At 40.2% G+C, this 18,565-nt stretch overlaps 2 protein-coding genes across 2 annotated transcripts in view; both read right to left on the reverse strand.

Moving 5' to 3' along the window:
- Nucleotides 1-9,790, reverse strand: part of LOC148087344 (E3 ubiquitin-protein ligase SMURF2-like) — a 37,511-nt gene extending 27,721 nt beyond the window's left edge. The window contains exon 1 of the mRNA XM_087787393.1: nt 9,396-9,790. Within this exon, the coding sequence (XP_087643519.1) occupies nt 9,396-9,447 (52 nt within the window). The 5' untranslated portion in view covers nt 9,448-9,790. The remainder of the gene's footprint in view (nt 1-9,395) is intronic.
- A 1,209-nt stretch (nt 9,791-10,999) lies between these two features.
- Nucleotides 11,000-18,486, reverse strand: LOC148087345 (importin subunit alpha-1-like). Its single transcript, XM_087787405.1, has 9 exons — nt 18,050-18,486; nt 17,868-17,966; nt 17,685-17,773; nt 16,747-17,015; nt 16,591-16,685; nt 15,442-15,705; nt 13,449-13,682; nt 11,612-11,794; nt 11,000-11,262 (listed from the first exon to the last, which is right to left on the reverse strand). The coding sequence occupies exons 1-9, from the start codon at nt 18,110-18,112 to the stop codon at nt 11,116-11,118; spliced, it is 1,443 nt and encodes a 480-aa protein (XP_087643531.1). The 5' UTR covers nt 18,113-18,486; the 3' UTR covers nt 11,000-11,115.
- Between the last annotated feature and the right edge of the window lie 79 nt (nt 18,487-18,565).

Genomic DNA, 18,565 nt, shown 5'->3' on the forward strand with positions numbered 1-18,565 from the left:
TTGCCGTTAGTTCTGGTCAAAAGGTCAAAGGTCTTAAACCGAAAGGGCAAGAGTGGGCGGAACCGTCGCAGCGGCAGGAAAAGTCAGAGGATGAAATTGATTCATGGCGCTTTAAAAAGTAACGGTTCACATGTTTATCATATCAACCCGTTCATTCACTCTTTACCGTTGATTCCATTACCAGGATTGGTAGGGGCAAGAGGCAGGGGACACCCTGAACAGCTGGTCAGCCAGAAACAGGCTCTAGAACATGTCAAGTGTTGTTACACTTTAATAAGATGTGCTTCAAACAACTAGTTTGAAATAATGGCTTCTTCGATCTGTTTAGAGTCTGTCAATTACAACTTCAAAATAATGGAAGTATAGCAGTGACATCAGAATATTGATATAGTTAAATCAAACATTTAAAACGTTGAATCTTTTCATTGTTTTAATCAAATGTTTTCCCCACAATCAATATATTTTGAATATTTTAATTCAGTAAATAGTATCTTCCTCTTCAAGACGCAGTAACTTCTCATCATGGCCATGTTTTACACTTTATTACTTTATAAAGTTGCTCTGAAATCAGGACGAACGAGAGGTTACGAGAGTCCATTATGACGTAATAATGGCTTCACTGTTCCTCCAGCTGTAATCACGCTTTGTTTATACAACAAGTCCCTTTGGAGGTGGAGACCATTGATGACGCGCGGTGACACACCTCCATGCTCGACCAATCACAGCAGAGTGGGTGTGGTTATGGTCAACAAGATTTCATCTCCAGGAAAACAAAGTGTTTTCAGTGGGCGGAGCTTAAGATCATTTTTCTAATGTGAATATTTCAGAGAAAACACTTTGATCAACATAGTAGGTCAAGTAAGTAAGTAATATTTGTAGAGCGATCCTATAGACCAGGGTCACAAGGCGCTTAAACAATCAATACAATACCCAATAAAAATGGATAGCTCGGTACAATTATAACAATATCCACATTTCGTATTAGAGATCGATATTTAATTCCAATAATTCAAATATCTATGTATAAAAAACTAACTCTTCTTTTCACAGTTAGGTTGTTTAAGGAAAAAACTTCCCCGACCAATGTACTTTGTTTATTTGTACCAATGTCAGATTGTTTTTTTTATCCATCATTACTTTGTATATTATAGTGCATTATCATGCCATTATCTTTTTATACATATGTATATAATATATATATATAGTTATTATTGATACATGTACTGTTTATCTTAATATAATGTGTTTGGTGAATCTCTGTATTTGTAAGTTACTGGAACAATCTAAACTTGTGTGAAGAATCAAAGCTTTTAACTGCGTCAGATTGAACCAGGCAGTGAAAATCTACTATGATTGTTACTACCGTGTTATTATCTGCTTTCAAAAAACACTTTAGTAACGACAGTGATGTGATCTCACACTTCTGTACTAAGACAAAAACAAAAAATACACACTTGACTAAAAAAGTGTGTGAACAAGATCCAGGGTCGATGGAAGAGGAAGACACGACGGCCAGATGATGTCACATCCTGTGGACTCGAGAGCGAACGAACGCCTCGGACCGTCAACTCGAGTCGATTCCATCCCAGAAGAAAAATCTCTGCTGCATTTTAAGAGATATTAGAGCGAGCCAGAACATTACCTCCACAGCATAATCTTCAGGAAAATCCTGTCAAAGCACTTGGAAACTTTAATGTCTTTTGCATATTAAAACCCACCTCTTCGGCGCGTTACGCAACACAGAGGTGTTCAATTTTTCCATTTTCCTGCTCGTAGGTAACGCCGATGCCACCAAGTTCAGAACTAATCTGAAAAGCAGATATTAGTGGCTTAACAGAAGGCTAATGGTCTAATAAAAGCTTCTGGTCTCTCTTATCTCCGCTGCACACACTCGCTCAAAAGTGTATTTCGTATGAAAGAAATGGCGAAGATCAAAACACAGAAACACTCAGTCTAGAGCTGGATCGACAGACACCGTGACATTAGTATCCTTCGAAGTACATGAATAGATTTGAAATATACTTCTATTCTGAGTCAAGATTAAATCGTAGAGAAACACAAAATATCTCTTTTGCTCCGTCCTGCTATAGATATGGTTCTATCACAATGAACCCTTTCTGATCTAATGCAGGGTAATAACAAACATGTGTTTGAATATATATACATCATTCTCACACTTAAATCTGATATTGTTGAAGTCTTCTCCATTTACGTCTTCACTCTTTTTCGCCAGTGCATTCCCTAATAGATGTGTAACACTTACAATCAAACAGAATAATTTCAAATGCAAAAGTTACCGTATTATCCTGCATTATAAGGTGCACTTAAAAGTCTTTAATTTTCTCAAAAAGCGACAGTGCACTGGATTACATCATTGCGTCATCACGGGGTGGGATTTACGACGCACCCCACTTCATGGCGTACGTCTTTGGAGTAAGATTACTGCCACCGGTTTGAGCGAGTGTGTCTTGGTTGTTGTACACTCGAAATCACTCTGCTGCTCAACCAGTCATTTACGCGAGTCCAACAAGTCATACACGTGCGCTCTAGCCGTCATACACGCGCTCAACTTCTCTGCTGCTCAACATTTGTCTGCTCGAAACACAGTCTCATGCGCTGCTGCTTGAAGACTTTTAAACATCATGGGAGTGAACAAAGTTGTCAGACGCTTAATAAAGTTTGACTTTATCTGTTTTGTTGACGTTCCCTTTAGCTCAGCTTTATCTAGTGGATGATAACACAACCCCAGTCCAACGTTTGTATCTTTTATTCTATGCGCCTTATAATCCGGTGCAAAGTATTTATGAAAACACTTCTAAAGGAGGCCAAACATTGAAGGTGAGCCTTATAATTCGGTGCGTCTAATAGTGCAGAAAATATATACAAGTTTGGCTACATTTACACACAGATGATTTGGTGCATTTCATTCTAATAGCAGACAGTTGGCCGACGAGACAGTTGTTGGTACAACAAGTGCGTCTAATTCTTAAAGCTGGTTTAATCCTTTCATCTAAAACGCCCAGTCGAGACCGAGACGACGACGCTTTGAACTTTGTGTAATAAAAACGGAAAACAATAGTAAGAATGTTAGCAAATATGATCATGAATCTGCAAACATGTTCATATTCAAACCAGGTTTGACAAACTAACTTCTTATGACTTCAATAACCATGTGTTAACAACCTGTCGTGGAACAAAACAATCCAGAAGCTTCAGGCGACGCGTTAGCATCGTATCTCGCCACCTTTCTTTCCAAGCATGCCCAGCTGGGATGTGACCATGGACCAGATCCAGGAACAGATGGAAGGATTACGCTTCCACTCGGGCTTACAAGCGGCTCTAGACGCCCAAACGAAGGGGCTGGGAAAAGCCATCCTGGCATCTCCAAATTAAACTCTTACAAAAAGTTACAAAATGTAAAGACGTGCAGCTCAATAGTGACGAACAGTGACTTTACAAATACAAACAAGAATAATAGAAAGTGCTCGTGTTTAAAGTACATCATAGACGTCTGCTTGTGAAGGAGCTGCAGAGCCGGAGCTCACTGAAGTTTACTCCAGGTACTCCACATACAGAGCAGAGGTTAGGAAACCATACAGTCTTGTGGTTAACAGAACAATATAGGGTCAGTGTTGCTACTTCTAGTCGAACATAAACAATGATTTGCTGCATTTATTCTTTTTATACAACTTTAAAAAGTGCCAGATGAGATTTGCTATGATTCTGATCTTATAAACGATGGTTTTAGTGAATGTAAACTAACATTTTTCAACACGTTCACTGAGGAGTAAAGATGCCATTAATGCGACAGAAGGATGAAATTAAATGAAGTAACACAAGAACACATTACACCCATGAATGCTCACATGACATACATATGATCAAATTAAAACGTTATGAATTATAGGGAACAAAAGAACATGATAAATAAATACCGTATTTCCCGGACTACAAGTCGCAGTATTTCTCATAGTGTGTCCGCGACTTATACTCTGGAGCGACTTATGTGTGAAATTATTACCACATTATTATATCATTTCACATGTTATTTTCACACTAAACCACCAGAGGGCGCTCTAGGCCTGTGTTGATCATTTCCACGTAGAAGAGGAAGCATCTTCTACCTCCGGAGTTAGTTAGTTGTTTAAAAGTGACACGAGGATGAAGAGTTATTTGGAGTTACACGGATGGTTTGGTAAACTAGTTAGTTATTTATGCTATAGTTCTCTGAATAACTCTTCATATGTTATGTTAACATACCAGGTTCTCACTTCATGTAACGTAACATTATTCTGTTGTTGCCTCTAGTTTTATTTTAACTTGTCTTTCAAGATCACATGTCTGTTCTTGGATTTTATCAAATCAATTTCCCCCAAAAATGCAACTTATACTCCAGTGCGACTTATACATGTTTTTACTTCTTTATTATGCATTTATGTCTGGAGCGACTTGTGCTCCGGAGACACTTATAGTCCGGAGAATACTGTAGTTAATAAATGTATTCAACTCATTTTCATACTTCATTTAAGGTGTAGAAATAACAGGAACTGTTCTTCTCTCAGCTTCTTCTAATCCCTTCAATTTGAATAAAAATGTAGATTCTTATTCTCTTTATTCAGTATTTCTTTCACCAACATGTGAAGTTCTTGTTGTGTTTTACGGTATCGATCCACAGGAGAACAGGAGGAGGACAGAGATCCACAGGAGAACAGGAGGAGGACAGAGATCCACAGGAGGAGGACAGAGATCCACAGGAGAACAGGAGGAGGACAGAGATCCACAGGAGGAGGACAGAGATCCACAGGAGAACAGGAGGAGGACAGAGATCCACAGGAGGAGGACAGAGATCCACAGGAGGAGGACAGAGATCCACAGGAGGAGGACAGAGATCCACAGGAGAACAGGAGGAGGACAGAGATCCACAGGAGAACAGGAGGAGGACAGAGATCCACAGGAGGAGGACAGAGATCCACAGGAGAACAGGAGGAGGACAGAGATCCACAGGAGGAGGACAGAGATCCACAGGAGGAGGACAGAGATCCACAGGAGAACAGGAGGAGGACAGAGATCCACAGGAGAACAGGAGGAGGACAGAGATCCACAGGAGGAGGACAGAGATCCACAGGAGGAGGACAGAGATCCACAGGAGAACAGGAGGAGGACAGAGATCCACAGGATCGCGACGAAGGTTCTCCCAGACGCCCTGGAAACAGTTCCCTGTGAGCTCAGAGCCGTCCTTGTCACGGTTCCCTCGTGAGTCCATCTCTGACACAGAACCTCAGACAGAGGATGCATCTATGGTCGGCAGAGACTCACATTTCCTCCGTGAGGTTACACATTCCAGGGATTCCGGTGTGAGACCACTGCAGCACATTTAAAACCATTCCCCATATGGGAGCCAGAAAAAAAGAAAAGTGGGCAGACCGGGTCGGAATGACAGCTGTGTCGGTCTGTGACCCCCACGAGTCCAGAACCACGGATTCGATAACTTCATAGGAAACAAAGACGCGTCAAAGTATGCCAAGTATCGTTAAATAGTTTCTGCATAATTAGATAAATGAGCGTATTTATTTAGTCTGAAAGTTACGTTAACTGGTGCAGAAATGAAAGCAGAAAACAAGGAAACATTATTTAAAAGTGCATTTGGAAGAAAGAATGTTTGGAGGTATAAAAAGTTGGCTCTTTAAACTCGTTACTTTGACTGAAAATTGTCTAAAATGTTTCCGTTTGTCCATCATGAGAGGGTAATAAATAAATAACTATATATATATATATATATATATATATATATATAAAATTCTCATTGCCACACTAGACGGCACATTTAAAAAAAAATCAGTGTCAAGAATGTACAGTGTGTTTATTGAATGTCGTCTGTTGTGTTTTTTTGTGCAGTCGAGCCGACGGTGGGAACCAGAGCTTTAGAGTCGAGATTATTTGGAGTCGAGATTATTTGGAGTCGAGATTATTTGGAGTCGAGATTATTTGGAGTCGAGACATCTTGTCGTTATTATTGCATCGTTTTGCTTAAACCTTTTCATACACAAAACACAATTTTCAGCCACAAATACTACACAATTATACGACTGCTTGATTGAGTCTTTTTAACCAAACAGGATCTTCTGGATGCAAGTGTTAGGACGATGATCCTCCTGTGATGCTGCTCAACTCCTGCCAGTTTGATTTAGACTTTTGAGCAGATTATTTATAAACTCAAAACACTAAATGTGCGGAAAAACGCATTGGACAATAATGACGTCACGCTGCAGGGTTTTGACCCTTGACTTGAACATGAATATTGATCACATCAAATGGGGAATATATCAATTTTTTCATTTGACTTGTTTTTGCCATTTATATTATAAAACCAGGATGTTGTTGCTACTGCGAGGATAATAAAATAATAATAATAATAATATAATAAAGCTTCGTATCTGAAATATTAAGATAATTTATTTACCTAAATGTGGTTTATTTATCGTCTCGTCTTAAGACAAAACTGCACATTTAAACCAGTGATAATGACACATTTGTTTCAATCTATAGACAGATATTATAGATAAAATAATTTAAAAATACACCGGTCATGTGACTGATGTGTCCGCACGTCGATCCAGTAGCTCGTAGCTCTGTTAGTCTGGTCTGGTGTCTCTATCTCTATCTTCTGAAGAGACTTTGTGGAAAGACTGAGCGTCTCTGGAAGTCCACTAAACTTGAGGTTCACAGACTTCACCTCAGGGATCTGTTGACTTCTTACAATGAGATGGTGGAAACTGCTAGATCTGATTACATCAGAAAACTGGTAGCAGCAAATAGGAAAAACCCCAAAGTTTTGTTTGACACGATTAATTCTCTCGTGTCTCCTGCTCCTCAAATCACGCCGGTCTTCTGTGAAGCTGACAGCAATGCATTGTTGAGATTTTTCATTGACAAAATTAAATTGATCAAAGAGAAAATCTCTCCCCCTTTGTTTGGAACCCCTACTGTCTCTGAGCCCCTCTCCTCCTCTTGGTCCTCCTTCACTGCTGTATCTTTGGGTGATATTTCGGCACTAGTGAACAAGATGAAACCCTCCTCTTGCTCAGATGACGTCCTTCCGTGTAGGCTTTTTATCAAAGTATTTGATGTAATTGGCCCCTGGGTTACCAATATGGTGAACCTCTCCCTTTCCACAGGGGTTTTTCCCAATGCATTTAAACATGCCATTGTGGAGCCTCTGCTCAAAAAACCAGGCTTAGACCCAACTGACCTCAGTAATTTCAGGCCTATTTCTAAGCTCCCTTTCTTGTCCAAGATCTTGGAGAAGGTTGTGTCTGAGCAGCTGTCTTTGTTCCTGGATCAGAGCGACATCCATGAGAAGTTTCAGTCTGGCTTCCGTAAACATCACTCTACGGAGACAGCTTTATTGAAAGTGTCCAGTGACATCATGATGTCGGCTGACTCGGGTAAATTCACTGTTCTGGTTCTCTTGGATCTGTCCTCAGCCTTTGACACAGTTGAACCAGATCCTGCTGAGAAGACTGAGGGGTGAAGACTGTCTGGGTCTGTGTTAGAATGGTTCTCATCTTACCTTTCTGGGCGCAGTTTTAGTGTATCTGCCAATCAAATGAGGTCTGAATCGGCAGATCTGTTGTGTGGAGTCCCGCAAGGTTCTGTTCTGGGTCCTCTATTGTTTTTGCTGTACTTGATTCCCTTCGGTAAAATCATTCAGAGATTTCCAGATGTTTCTTATCACATTTTTGCTGATGACATCCAGCTCTACTGCTCTTTTGATCCAACTGAGCCCCAGAGGCTGAACTTAGTCAATTGTTTGCTAGAAATCAAACAATGAGTGAAAACACTTTACAGCTAAATGTGGACAAAACTGAAACTCTGGTGATTGTTGATGATAAGGTTCCAGGGTTGAGTCAGTACTTGAGTGACTTATGTCAGTCTGTCAAACTGAGCCTGAGAAACCTGGGTGTTGTATTTGATAAAGACGTGTCTCTTGTTCAACACTGAAGAAAACTGACCAGAAACTGTTTCCTTCAACTGAGAAAAATCTCTAAACTTAGGAAAATGTTGTCGGAACATGATCTGGATCTTATAATCCATGCGTTTGTTTCTTCTCGTCTGGACTATTGTACCAGTTTGTTTTCATGTCTTAACAAGAAGGATCTTCTCGCCTGCAGTTCATACAAAACTGCAGCGAGAATTCTGAGCCGCTCTAGTAGAAGAACTCACATTTCTCCGGTCCTTAAAACTCTTCACTGGCTTCCAGTTTCTTTCAGGATCAACTTTAAAATTCTGGTTCTTACTTTCAGATCTATTCATGGTCAGGCTCCTCCTTACATCACTGATCTGATCCAGCCTTACACCCCAGCTCGGGCTCTGAGGTCTGTGGATCAGAATCTACTTATGGTTCCACGCACACGGCTCAGGACCAGAGGAGAGAAATCTTTTCAGGCTGTTGCTCCTAAGCTTTGGAACAATCTTCTCTCTCTTTGCTCTTGATGATCTACTGACTCCTTTAAGAAACATCTTAAGACGTTTCTATTTGTTCAGGCTTTTCCTTGAATTTCTCGAACTCCTGTGTTGTATTGTTTTGATTGTTTAAGCGCTTTGTGACCCTGGTCTCGAAAAGCGCTATATAAATAAATATTACTTACTTACTTACTATTATACCAACGGTTTATATTGAATTTAAAAAGGCTGTGATGAAAAAATATTGCATTAAGATGCTTTTGTTTTTGAATCATTGGAATTAGAATATAAAAATGCATTAAATATCTAAATAAATGTAATTCAATTATAAACAAACATGAACTAAAAACAACAACAGTTTTAACATTTGAAAGGTTAAAACTATTATTCAATCAACTGAGGAGATACTTCCAGATGATAGCGTTCAAAGACAAGTTGTTGCTACTGCGAGGAGATTTAAATCAATGAAAATCGTCAATAAAAGGTTTGTATATGAAATATTAAGATCATTTATTTACCTAAATGTGGTTTATTTACCGTCGCATCTTAAGACAAAACTGCCAAACAGTGATAATGACACATTTGTTTCAATCCAAGACTCATAGTTTAGTCCAAACTATTGCAAACAGGCTGGAAAACGTCGCTTTTAATCCAGAATAAGTCATTTTGATGCAGTAACTTTCTATGGAGTCAATGTTCAGTGTTAGCATCAACACGTCGAGACGATGCTAAGCTAACCAGAGACACTCACGAGCTGAAGTGCTGAGTAACACCGAGATTCTACGTTCAACGTCTGCGGGAAAAACAACACAAAAGACACACAAACAAGTGGAGACACACAACAAAAAAGCGACACCGAGCTGAAACGAACACAGCGACACACTGATGCTAACATGCTAACACTAGCGCCGCAGGTCTTTAAAGTCGCTCACCTGTCAGCCGCAGCTTCACTGGGCCGGTCCTCCTCACGCCCTGGTTCGACATGACCCGCTACAGTCCAGTGGTTCGCGGCGGAGAAACGGTACAAATCATGTGTGTCTCTGGAAGAACGGGCTCCTCAAGCTAGCTCGCTGTTAGCCGATGTTAGCCGGCGCTGTCAACACAGCAGGTCACGTCGCTCACTTATGGCGTCAAGAAAAAAACAACCATCGCCGTCAATCATATCTGTGCACGTGCACGAGAGCGCGTCCCTGCGAGGAGGCGCGTGTCCGCGAAGAAGTCATGAGGACCCGGAGCCGCTTCGTCCTCTGGAGGGTCTGAGGGTCTGAGGGTCTGCAGGAGAGTCTGGACTCTGGAGCTACAACAAGTTGTTCGTGACGCGAGACCCGCTGCTGCAGGGGGAGGGGTCCCGCGGCACTTCCGGCGCGCCTTTCACAATAAAACCATATTATCGACGGTCACGGTTGTTTCGTCCGGCGCACCTTTCACAATAAAAGCATATTATTGACAATCACGGTTGTTTCGTCCCGCGGTACTTCCGGCGCACCTTTCACAATAAAACCATATTATCGACGGTCACGGTTGTTTCCTCCCGCGGTACTTCCGACGCGCCTTTCACAATAAAACCATATTATCGACAGTCACGGTTGTTTCGTCCGGCGCACCTTTCACAATAAAAGCATATTATTGACAATCACGGTTGTTTCGTCCCGCGGTACTTCCGACACGCCTTTCACAATAAAACCATATTATCGACGGTCACGGTTGTTTCGTCCGGCGCACCTTTCACAATAAAACCATATTATCGACGGTCACGGTTGTTTCCTCCCGCGGTACTTCCGACGCGCCTTTCACAATAAAACCATATTATCGACAGTCACGGTTGTTTCGTCCGGCGCACCTTTCACAATAAAAGCATATTATTGACAATCACGGTTGTTTCGTCCCGCGGTACTTTCGGTGCGCCTAACACAATAAAAGCATATTATCGACGGTCACGGTTGTTTCGTCCCGCGATACTTCCGGTGCGCCTTTCACAATAAAAGCATATTTTCGACGGCGACGGTCTATAGAGCTTGTTTTAACAAACGTGTTATTTGTAGGATTGTTTAGGTGGCGACGCTAAACTGAACAATAGCTACATATAAAGAAAACTTTCAGGTGTGGAAAAAAAAACATCTTCTCACTCTTCGTCTGTTGTTGAGTGAGAGATGCAAGAGCGCCATCTAGAGATCACAAAAATAAATCAAAGAAAGATCGTTTCTATCTTACATTGAAAACCAGAGCAGGATCAATACTCACTGACTATAAATTTAAATTTAAATAGATTAGTCTGAAACTTTTTCTTCATTTACCTGAGCAGGAAACATACGTTTATTGATCCTTTATCAGAACCAGAACATGTTTAAGTCGCTGTAGTAAACGCAGGATTTTTCTTTTGCAGTAAAAACAGTATTTAATGAATAATTAAACAAAATACGATTAAATAGAATTTAATCAAACAATATTCATGATCTTAACGACTTTTCTCTGGTTCTCCAGATGAACATCGTTGTTCAAATCTTTCTCAAAACAAAAGACACAGACGTCGAAAGAAACAAATCAACATTTTCTTTTTAATCACACGTTTGTCAAACGTCTCGGTATGAAAACAACAAAATCCTCCAGGGATTGAAACTCTGGCCTAGAACGACACTCTGAACACTTACCTGGTCAAGAACAGAGACTTTCTAAGATAGTGACTGAAGCCTGAACAACGGCTTCGCTGCTATGACGCGTCAGTGATTTGATTCGGTTCAGACCGTCGAAGCTCTCGAGGCACAGCCTCAGTTTATCCACCTCCGCAGTTTCACACGCCATCTGTGGAGGGCGACAGCGAGTCAAGCTAACGTGGACGACATCCTCTCCCGCGTAACATCGATAGTTTAATAATTCACTAAATATTCAAATGGAAATAAAGCTTTTAAAATGTATGACTGGTTGAGCGCAGCAGAGCAATCAAGACACACTCGCTCAAACCAGGGGCAGTAATCTCACTCCATACACATCCGCCATGATGTTACGTGCTTCATTAATCCCACCCCCTGATGACCCAATGGCGTAATTCCGCCCACGACGTGTCGGCTCAGAGTCATGACAGTGTTTGAAAACAAGTCTGTGTGTGTGTGTGTGTGTGTGTGTGTGTGTGTGTGTGTGTGTGTGTATTTACCTGCAGGATGTTACGTACTCCGTTCAGGACGACCAGCACGATCTTGCAGTCGTCCACCGTCAGCATGTTGAGCAGAGGTTGGAGCACGTTGCAGTGGACCAGGTGGGAGATCTGCTCAACAGTGCCCCCGCTGGTCAGATTAGTGATCGCCCAGACCGCCTCTTTCTGTGCACCGGAGTCTCCCTGCAGGTCCAAGAGTTTACATTTATATACTGGTGCATAAATAGTGAATAATACAAATAAGTATTTGAATCAGAATATTGAATTAATTTTACTTTTTACTGTAGAAAAATAGTTTTTAAGCATTTAAATATGGTTCTGGTCACTAGTGGTGAAAATATCAACTTAAATATTGTGATATTCTTTTTGACGTAACTATCAATATTCACTGTATTTGTTCATGGGTTGCAATTGAACTTTCGGCCTCTAGATGACAGTAGACTGAGGACGAGAGGATACAGTGAGTCCAGCAGCTTTTAAAGCTGATGTTTGGACATATTTTGGTTTGAAATATACGCATATATACTTGTTACTACACTATCACGACACCACAGTTAAGTACTCCAAATTACTTCACATATACTTGTTACTACACTATCACAACACCACAGTCAAGTACTCCACAATACTACACATATATACTTGTTACTACACTATCACAACACCAGAGTCAAGTACTGGACAATACTACACATATATACTTGTTACTACACTATCACAACACCAGAGTCAATTACTGGACAATACTACACATATATACTTGTTACTACACTATCACAACACCAGATTCAAGTACTCCACAATACTACACATATATACTTGTTACTACACTATCACAACACCAGAGTCAAGTACTGGACATAATAAACATATATACTTGTTACTACACTATCACAACACCTGAGTCAAGTACTGGACAATACTAACATATATACTTGTTACTACACTATCACAACACCAGAGTCAAGTACTGGACAATACTACACATATATACTTGTTACTACACTATCACAACACCAGAGTCAAGTACTGGACAATACTACACATATATACTTGTTACTACACTATCACAACACCAGAGTCAAGTACTGGACAATACTACACATATATACTTGTTACTACACTATCACAACACCAGAGTCAAGTACTGGACAATACTACACATATATACTTGTTACTACACTATCACAACACCAGAGTCAAGTACTGGACAATACTACACATATATACTTGTTACTACACTATCACAACACCAGAGTCAAGTACTCCACAATACTACACATATATACTTGTTACTACACTATCACAACACCAGAGTCAAGTACTCCACAATACTACACATATATACTTGTTACTACACTATCACAACACCAGAGTCAAGTACTCCACAATACTACACATATAAGCATTTAAATTTTGAAATTGAAGTTTTTTTTCTCCACACAAACAGATATTAAAGTTAAAATAATTAAAATACATTTTCTAAATTCAATCAAATATCATTTAAATTTAACGTGCGGACAGATCAGTCGATCCAGTAGCTCGTCGCTCTGTTAGTCTGGTCTGGTGTCTCTATTATACCAACGGTTTATATTGAATTTAAAAAGGCTGTGATGAAAAAATATTGCATTAAGATGCTTTTGTTTTTGAATCATTGGAATTAGAATATAAAAATGCATTAAATATCTAAATAAATATAATTCAAATATAAACATCAACAAAAAAAAACAGTTTTAACATTTGAAAGGTTAAAACTATTATTCAATCGACTGAGGAGATACTTCCAGATGATAGCGTTCAAAGACACAGTTCAAGTCTCTCTACAGTGATGGACGACCTTCTGAAGCAGCTCCACCAGCAGAGGAACCAGGCCTGCAGAAACCACCGCCTGGATCTGCGAGTGCTTCCCGGCCGTGATGTTGGACAGAGTCCAGGCCGCCTCCCTCTGGAGGTCGCGCTCGTGGTGGCGAAGGATCGCAGGGAACGCCGCCATCGCACCTGCGTCCAGAACACACTGGGTCTGTTCGTCGGTGCCGGTCACGATGTTGCCCAGAGCTCTGAGGGCCGGAGTCTGTGGAGACAATCCATGATCTGGTTCACAAACATGCTTCTGGTCACTAGTGGACAAACTTAAATCATTTTATACTTGTAACTATCAATATTCACTGTGTTTGTTCATGTTTGTGTTGCCATTAAACTTCCGGCCTCTAGATGGCAGCAGTTGTTACGTCCTCCACAGCTAAAGGAAGAATGATGACTGAGGACGAGAGGATACAGTGAGTCCAGCAGCTTTTAAAGCTGATGTTTGGACATATTTTGGTTTGAAATATATATTCTTGTTACTACACTATAACAACACGAGAGTCAAATACTGGACAATACTACACATGTATACTTGTTAGTACACTATCACAACAGCAGACTCAAGTACTTGACTATATACTATACATATATACTTGTTACTACACTATCACAACACCAGAGTCAAGTATTGGACAATACTACACATACGTATATACTTGTTACTACACTAACACAACACCAGAGTCAAGTACTGGACAATACTACACATACGTATATACTTGTTACTACACTAACACAATACCAGAGTCAAGTACTTGACAATACTACACATGTATACTTGTTACTACACTATCACAACAGCAGACTCAAGTACTTGACTATATAATATACATATATACTAGTTACTACACTATCACAACAGCAGACTCAAGTACTTGACTATATACTATACATATATACTTGTTACTACACTATCACAACACCAGAGTCAAGTACTGGACAATACTACACATATATACTTGTTACTACACTATCACAACACCAGAGTCAAGTACTGGACAATACTACACATATATACTTGTTACTACACTATCACAACACCAGAGTCAAGTACTGGACAATACTACACATATATACTTGTTACTACACTATCACAACACCAGAGTCAAGTACTGGACAATACTACACATATATACTTGTTACTACACTATAACAACACCAGAGTCAAGTACTGGACAATACTACACATATATACTTGTTACTACACTATCACAACACCAGAGTCAAGTACTGGACAATACTACACATATATACTTGTTACTACACTATCACAACACCAGAGTCAAGTACTGGACAATACTACACATATATACTTGTTACTACACTATCACAACACCAGAGTCAAGTACTGGACAATACTACACATATATACTTGTTACTACACTATCACAACACCAGAGTCAAGTACTGGACAATACTACACATATATGCTTGTTACTACACTATCACAACACCAGAGTCAAGTACTGGACAATACTACACATATATACTTGTTACTACACTATAACAACACCAGAGTCAAGTACTGGACAATACTACACATATATGCTTGTTACTACACTATCACAACACCAGAGTCAAGTACTGGACAATACTACACATATATGCTTGTTACTACACTATCACAACACCAGAGTCAAGTACTGGACAATACTACACATATATGCTTGTTACTACACTATCACAACACCAGAGTCAAGTACTGGACAATACTACACATATATACTTGTTACTACACTATCACAACACCAGAGTCAAGTACTGGACAATACTACACATATATGCTTGTTACTACACTATCACAACACCAGTTGTACCCGAGTATATACTATACATCACTGTATATCGTGATGTTTATCGCCTCAACAGATTCTCCACAACAAACATTTGCTTCTTTACGCTGCCGTCTCCAGCGTCTCATCTTGGATCCATTGATGCTCGTGTAGAACTTCGTCACCAACACCTACCACGACTGAAGTGTCTTCGTGGACCAGCAGCTCCACCAGACGAGGCACTAGACCAGATCCAACCACCAGCTCGATCCTCTCGTTGGAGCCGTCGGTCAGGTGGGCCACGGTCCTGCAGGCGTGGACCAGGACTTGGGGGTCATGGCGGCGCAGGAGCCGCACCAGACCCGGCAGCAGCTGCCGCACCGACACCAGGGGCAGCGCCGGGTTCTTGTGTCGACACATGTTGGACAGAGTCCAGGCCACCAGAGACAAGAAGCTGGTCTGTGGTGAAGAGATGTTGACATGAGCGGCTCAGTGTTAAACCAGTTACTTCTCAGGGACTCGTATCATCTGGAAGAATATATCAGTGACATCAGAAGATTATATTGTTTCATGTAATATTTTAAACGTTGAAACCAATTTATTTTTTCAATAATTTCTCATTTTAAAGTTTAACTGTTATATTTCAGTAGATATAAAACTACAGTTTATGTAATTTGGAAGTAAATCACTGATATAATACTGAATTAACTTAGTTCAATACATTTAAACTTGTGGTATTTTAATAGATATTATTGTTTTTAATAACAATCTTTTTTTTCCTTAAATGATTTAATTCAATCATTTGTTTATTGAATTCAATAATTTCTCATTTTAAAGTTTAACTCTATGTTATATTTCCTTCATTTATAGAACTACAGTATATGTATTTTAGAAGTAAATCACTGACTTAATTCAATATGTTTAAACTTGTGGTATTTTAATTGTTGTTTTTAATGATCATCTTTTTTTTTCCCTTAAATGATTTAATACCATAATTTGTTTATTGAAAGATTGTATTATTTCTTTATAATAATCGAATACAAACGATGGATTAATTCAAAACAAATCCATTCGTACACATAGTTTGATTCTTTCATTTCAATAATTACAAAATAAATGATATCATTTAAAAAATAATGTACTTGTTGTCTTTTAAATTCACTATAAAACATCGGTATAACGGCGGCAACATTATTGAATGTTCGGATTATTATCATTTGAAATGTTTAAATTCTGACGCCACGGATGTCGTTCACAGTATCTTCACCTGAACATATAATACACACCAGTAAGTTACTTGAGAATTAAATGAACTTCAAACCGACAAATGTCTCCTGAACTCACAGGTGACGTAGAAACAAGAGGTTCTTCCAGCAGCGACAGCAGCGACGTCAACCCGCCGTGAGAGAACACCTGGTCCCTGTGGTTCGGTCCATCACCTGCAGGGACGACCCACCTTCAGATCCTCCATCCAAACACACCTGGACTCGAGACAAATACCTGCGATGTTGCCCAGAGCCAGCAGCGCCTGCTCGCCCACCTGAGCGTGAGGCGACGCCAGCAGGCTCACGAGGGCCGGGACGACGCCGGCGTCGACGGCGGCCGAGTTCTGCTCCGAGGTGCCCGAGGTCACGTTGGTCAGGACCCGGGCCGCCTCGAACTGGAGCGAGGGACACTGGGACAGACCCAGGAAGAGCACGAACCGTGGCAGGAGGCCGGCGGCGACGACGGCGTCGGTGGGAGGATCGCAGTCTTTGGACAGAAGTTTCCTTTGGAATCAAACGAACACGTCTATGAAGTGAACTATTTATGACGAATAACAGATGAATATGAAACAATTAAATGTCATTAAATGATCATGTGAATTAAAAATAGAAAGATTTTCTTTCACCGTTTGTGTCTGGAATTCTTTTAGTTTTTGCGATTAGAAATAAGAATAAAATACAACAATGAATAACATTCATACGTTTTATACTAAGAAATATTGCAAGAAAAAAATGTGGCATAAATTATGATTAGATATTATAAGTTACATAAATGTTATGAAAATGTTACTTCATAATAAATTGTCATCTTTAAAAAAGGTAATTAATAATAAACTAAAACGTTATACACGATGTGTTTATATGGATATCTGTGTATGAATATTTTAAACATCATTAAAAACTGAATAACGTTTTAAAAAATGTTTGGTATAAAATAAACTTTTTCCAACTCCTTTTTCAAAGTACAGTGTTTTATGTTTTATTTCTTACGCACAGATGACTCGTGTACTTGATACGTGCTCGAAATCATATATATTTGCAGAAAACTATGAACTCATGATGAATATCGAAGATATTGAAATGTTTTACTTTAATTCGTATTTAATAACCGTCGCTAAAAACAAGTTTTACTGGATGGTGTTTATTTAGATGATGAAAGTAGATTTTATTGACCTCACTGTCCTCGTGGCTTCCAGCTGCAGGAACAGATCCTGACCTTTGACCTGTTCCACAATAGTGTCCAGACAGGTCGGGAGGTCAGTCTGTGGAGACAACATTGTGGTTTAACTTTTCAACCGTGTCTCGCTGCAGGTGTTCAGGTGTTCAGGTGTCCAGGTGTTCAGGTGTCACCTGTACCTGAGGCTCGGTGTTGACGTTCCTTCTCTTCAGAACCTCCTCGTCTTTCCTCGCCCTGCGGTTCTCCGCGGTGACCTCTGACCTCCTGCGTCTCAGCTCCTGGTGTAAAAAAAACAAACAAGAAGTTCACCAGTTAGTCAAGGTCGTCCCTGTTGCTCCCGCCGGTCGTGTTCGACTCTCACGTTCGTATCTTTGCCGGTGTTTTTGAAGAGGTTCCGGTACCGAAGGCTGCAGTGACTGGACATGTTTATGGACGAACCTCGTTAGCTCGCATGCTAACAGTTAGCCACGTCACTCGAACAACAACGAGGAAGTAAAAACAGCAACTAGTGGAGGCTGCACGCGCACCTCCGTCAGACGGGTTACAACAAACTAACATTAACTAATATTTAACTAATATAACTAAGTTCAAACGGTACGAAGCTCTTCCTCTTCCTGTTAAATCCGGGAGTTGATCGTGTTGTCGCGGTGTTTGCTGCCACCTGCCGGTCACAAGTAACACCGCCGTTCTTTCTAATCGTGCAGTTTTATTTAATTATTTTTTTAATCTTAACAATTTATTTATTTATTCAAGTTACAGGTGTGTAGTAGAAACACCTGTGCGGACATTTCCAGGTAGAACTATTTTTCACTGCGGAAGTTCCTGCGGGATCAGAGCGACGTCATGACGAGCCGCCGTCACTCCAGACTCGGTGATA

This window comes from Callionymus lyra, chromosome 1 (genome assembly GCF_982586985.1).
Source record: "Callionymus lyra chromosome 1, fCalLyr1.hap1.1, whole genome shotgun sequence".
Taxonomy (NCBI): Eukaryota; Metazoa; Chordata; class Actinopteri; order Syngnathiformes; family Callionymidae; genus Callionymus; species Callionymus lyra.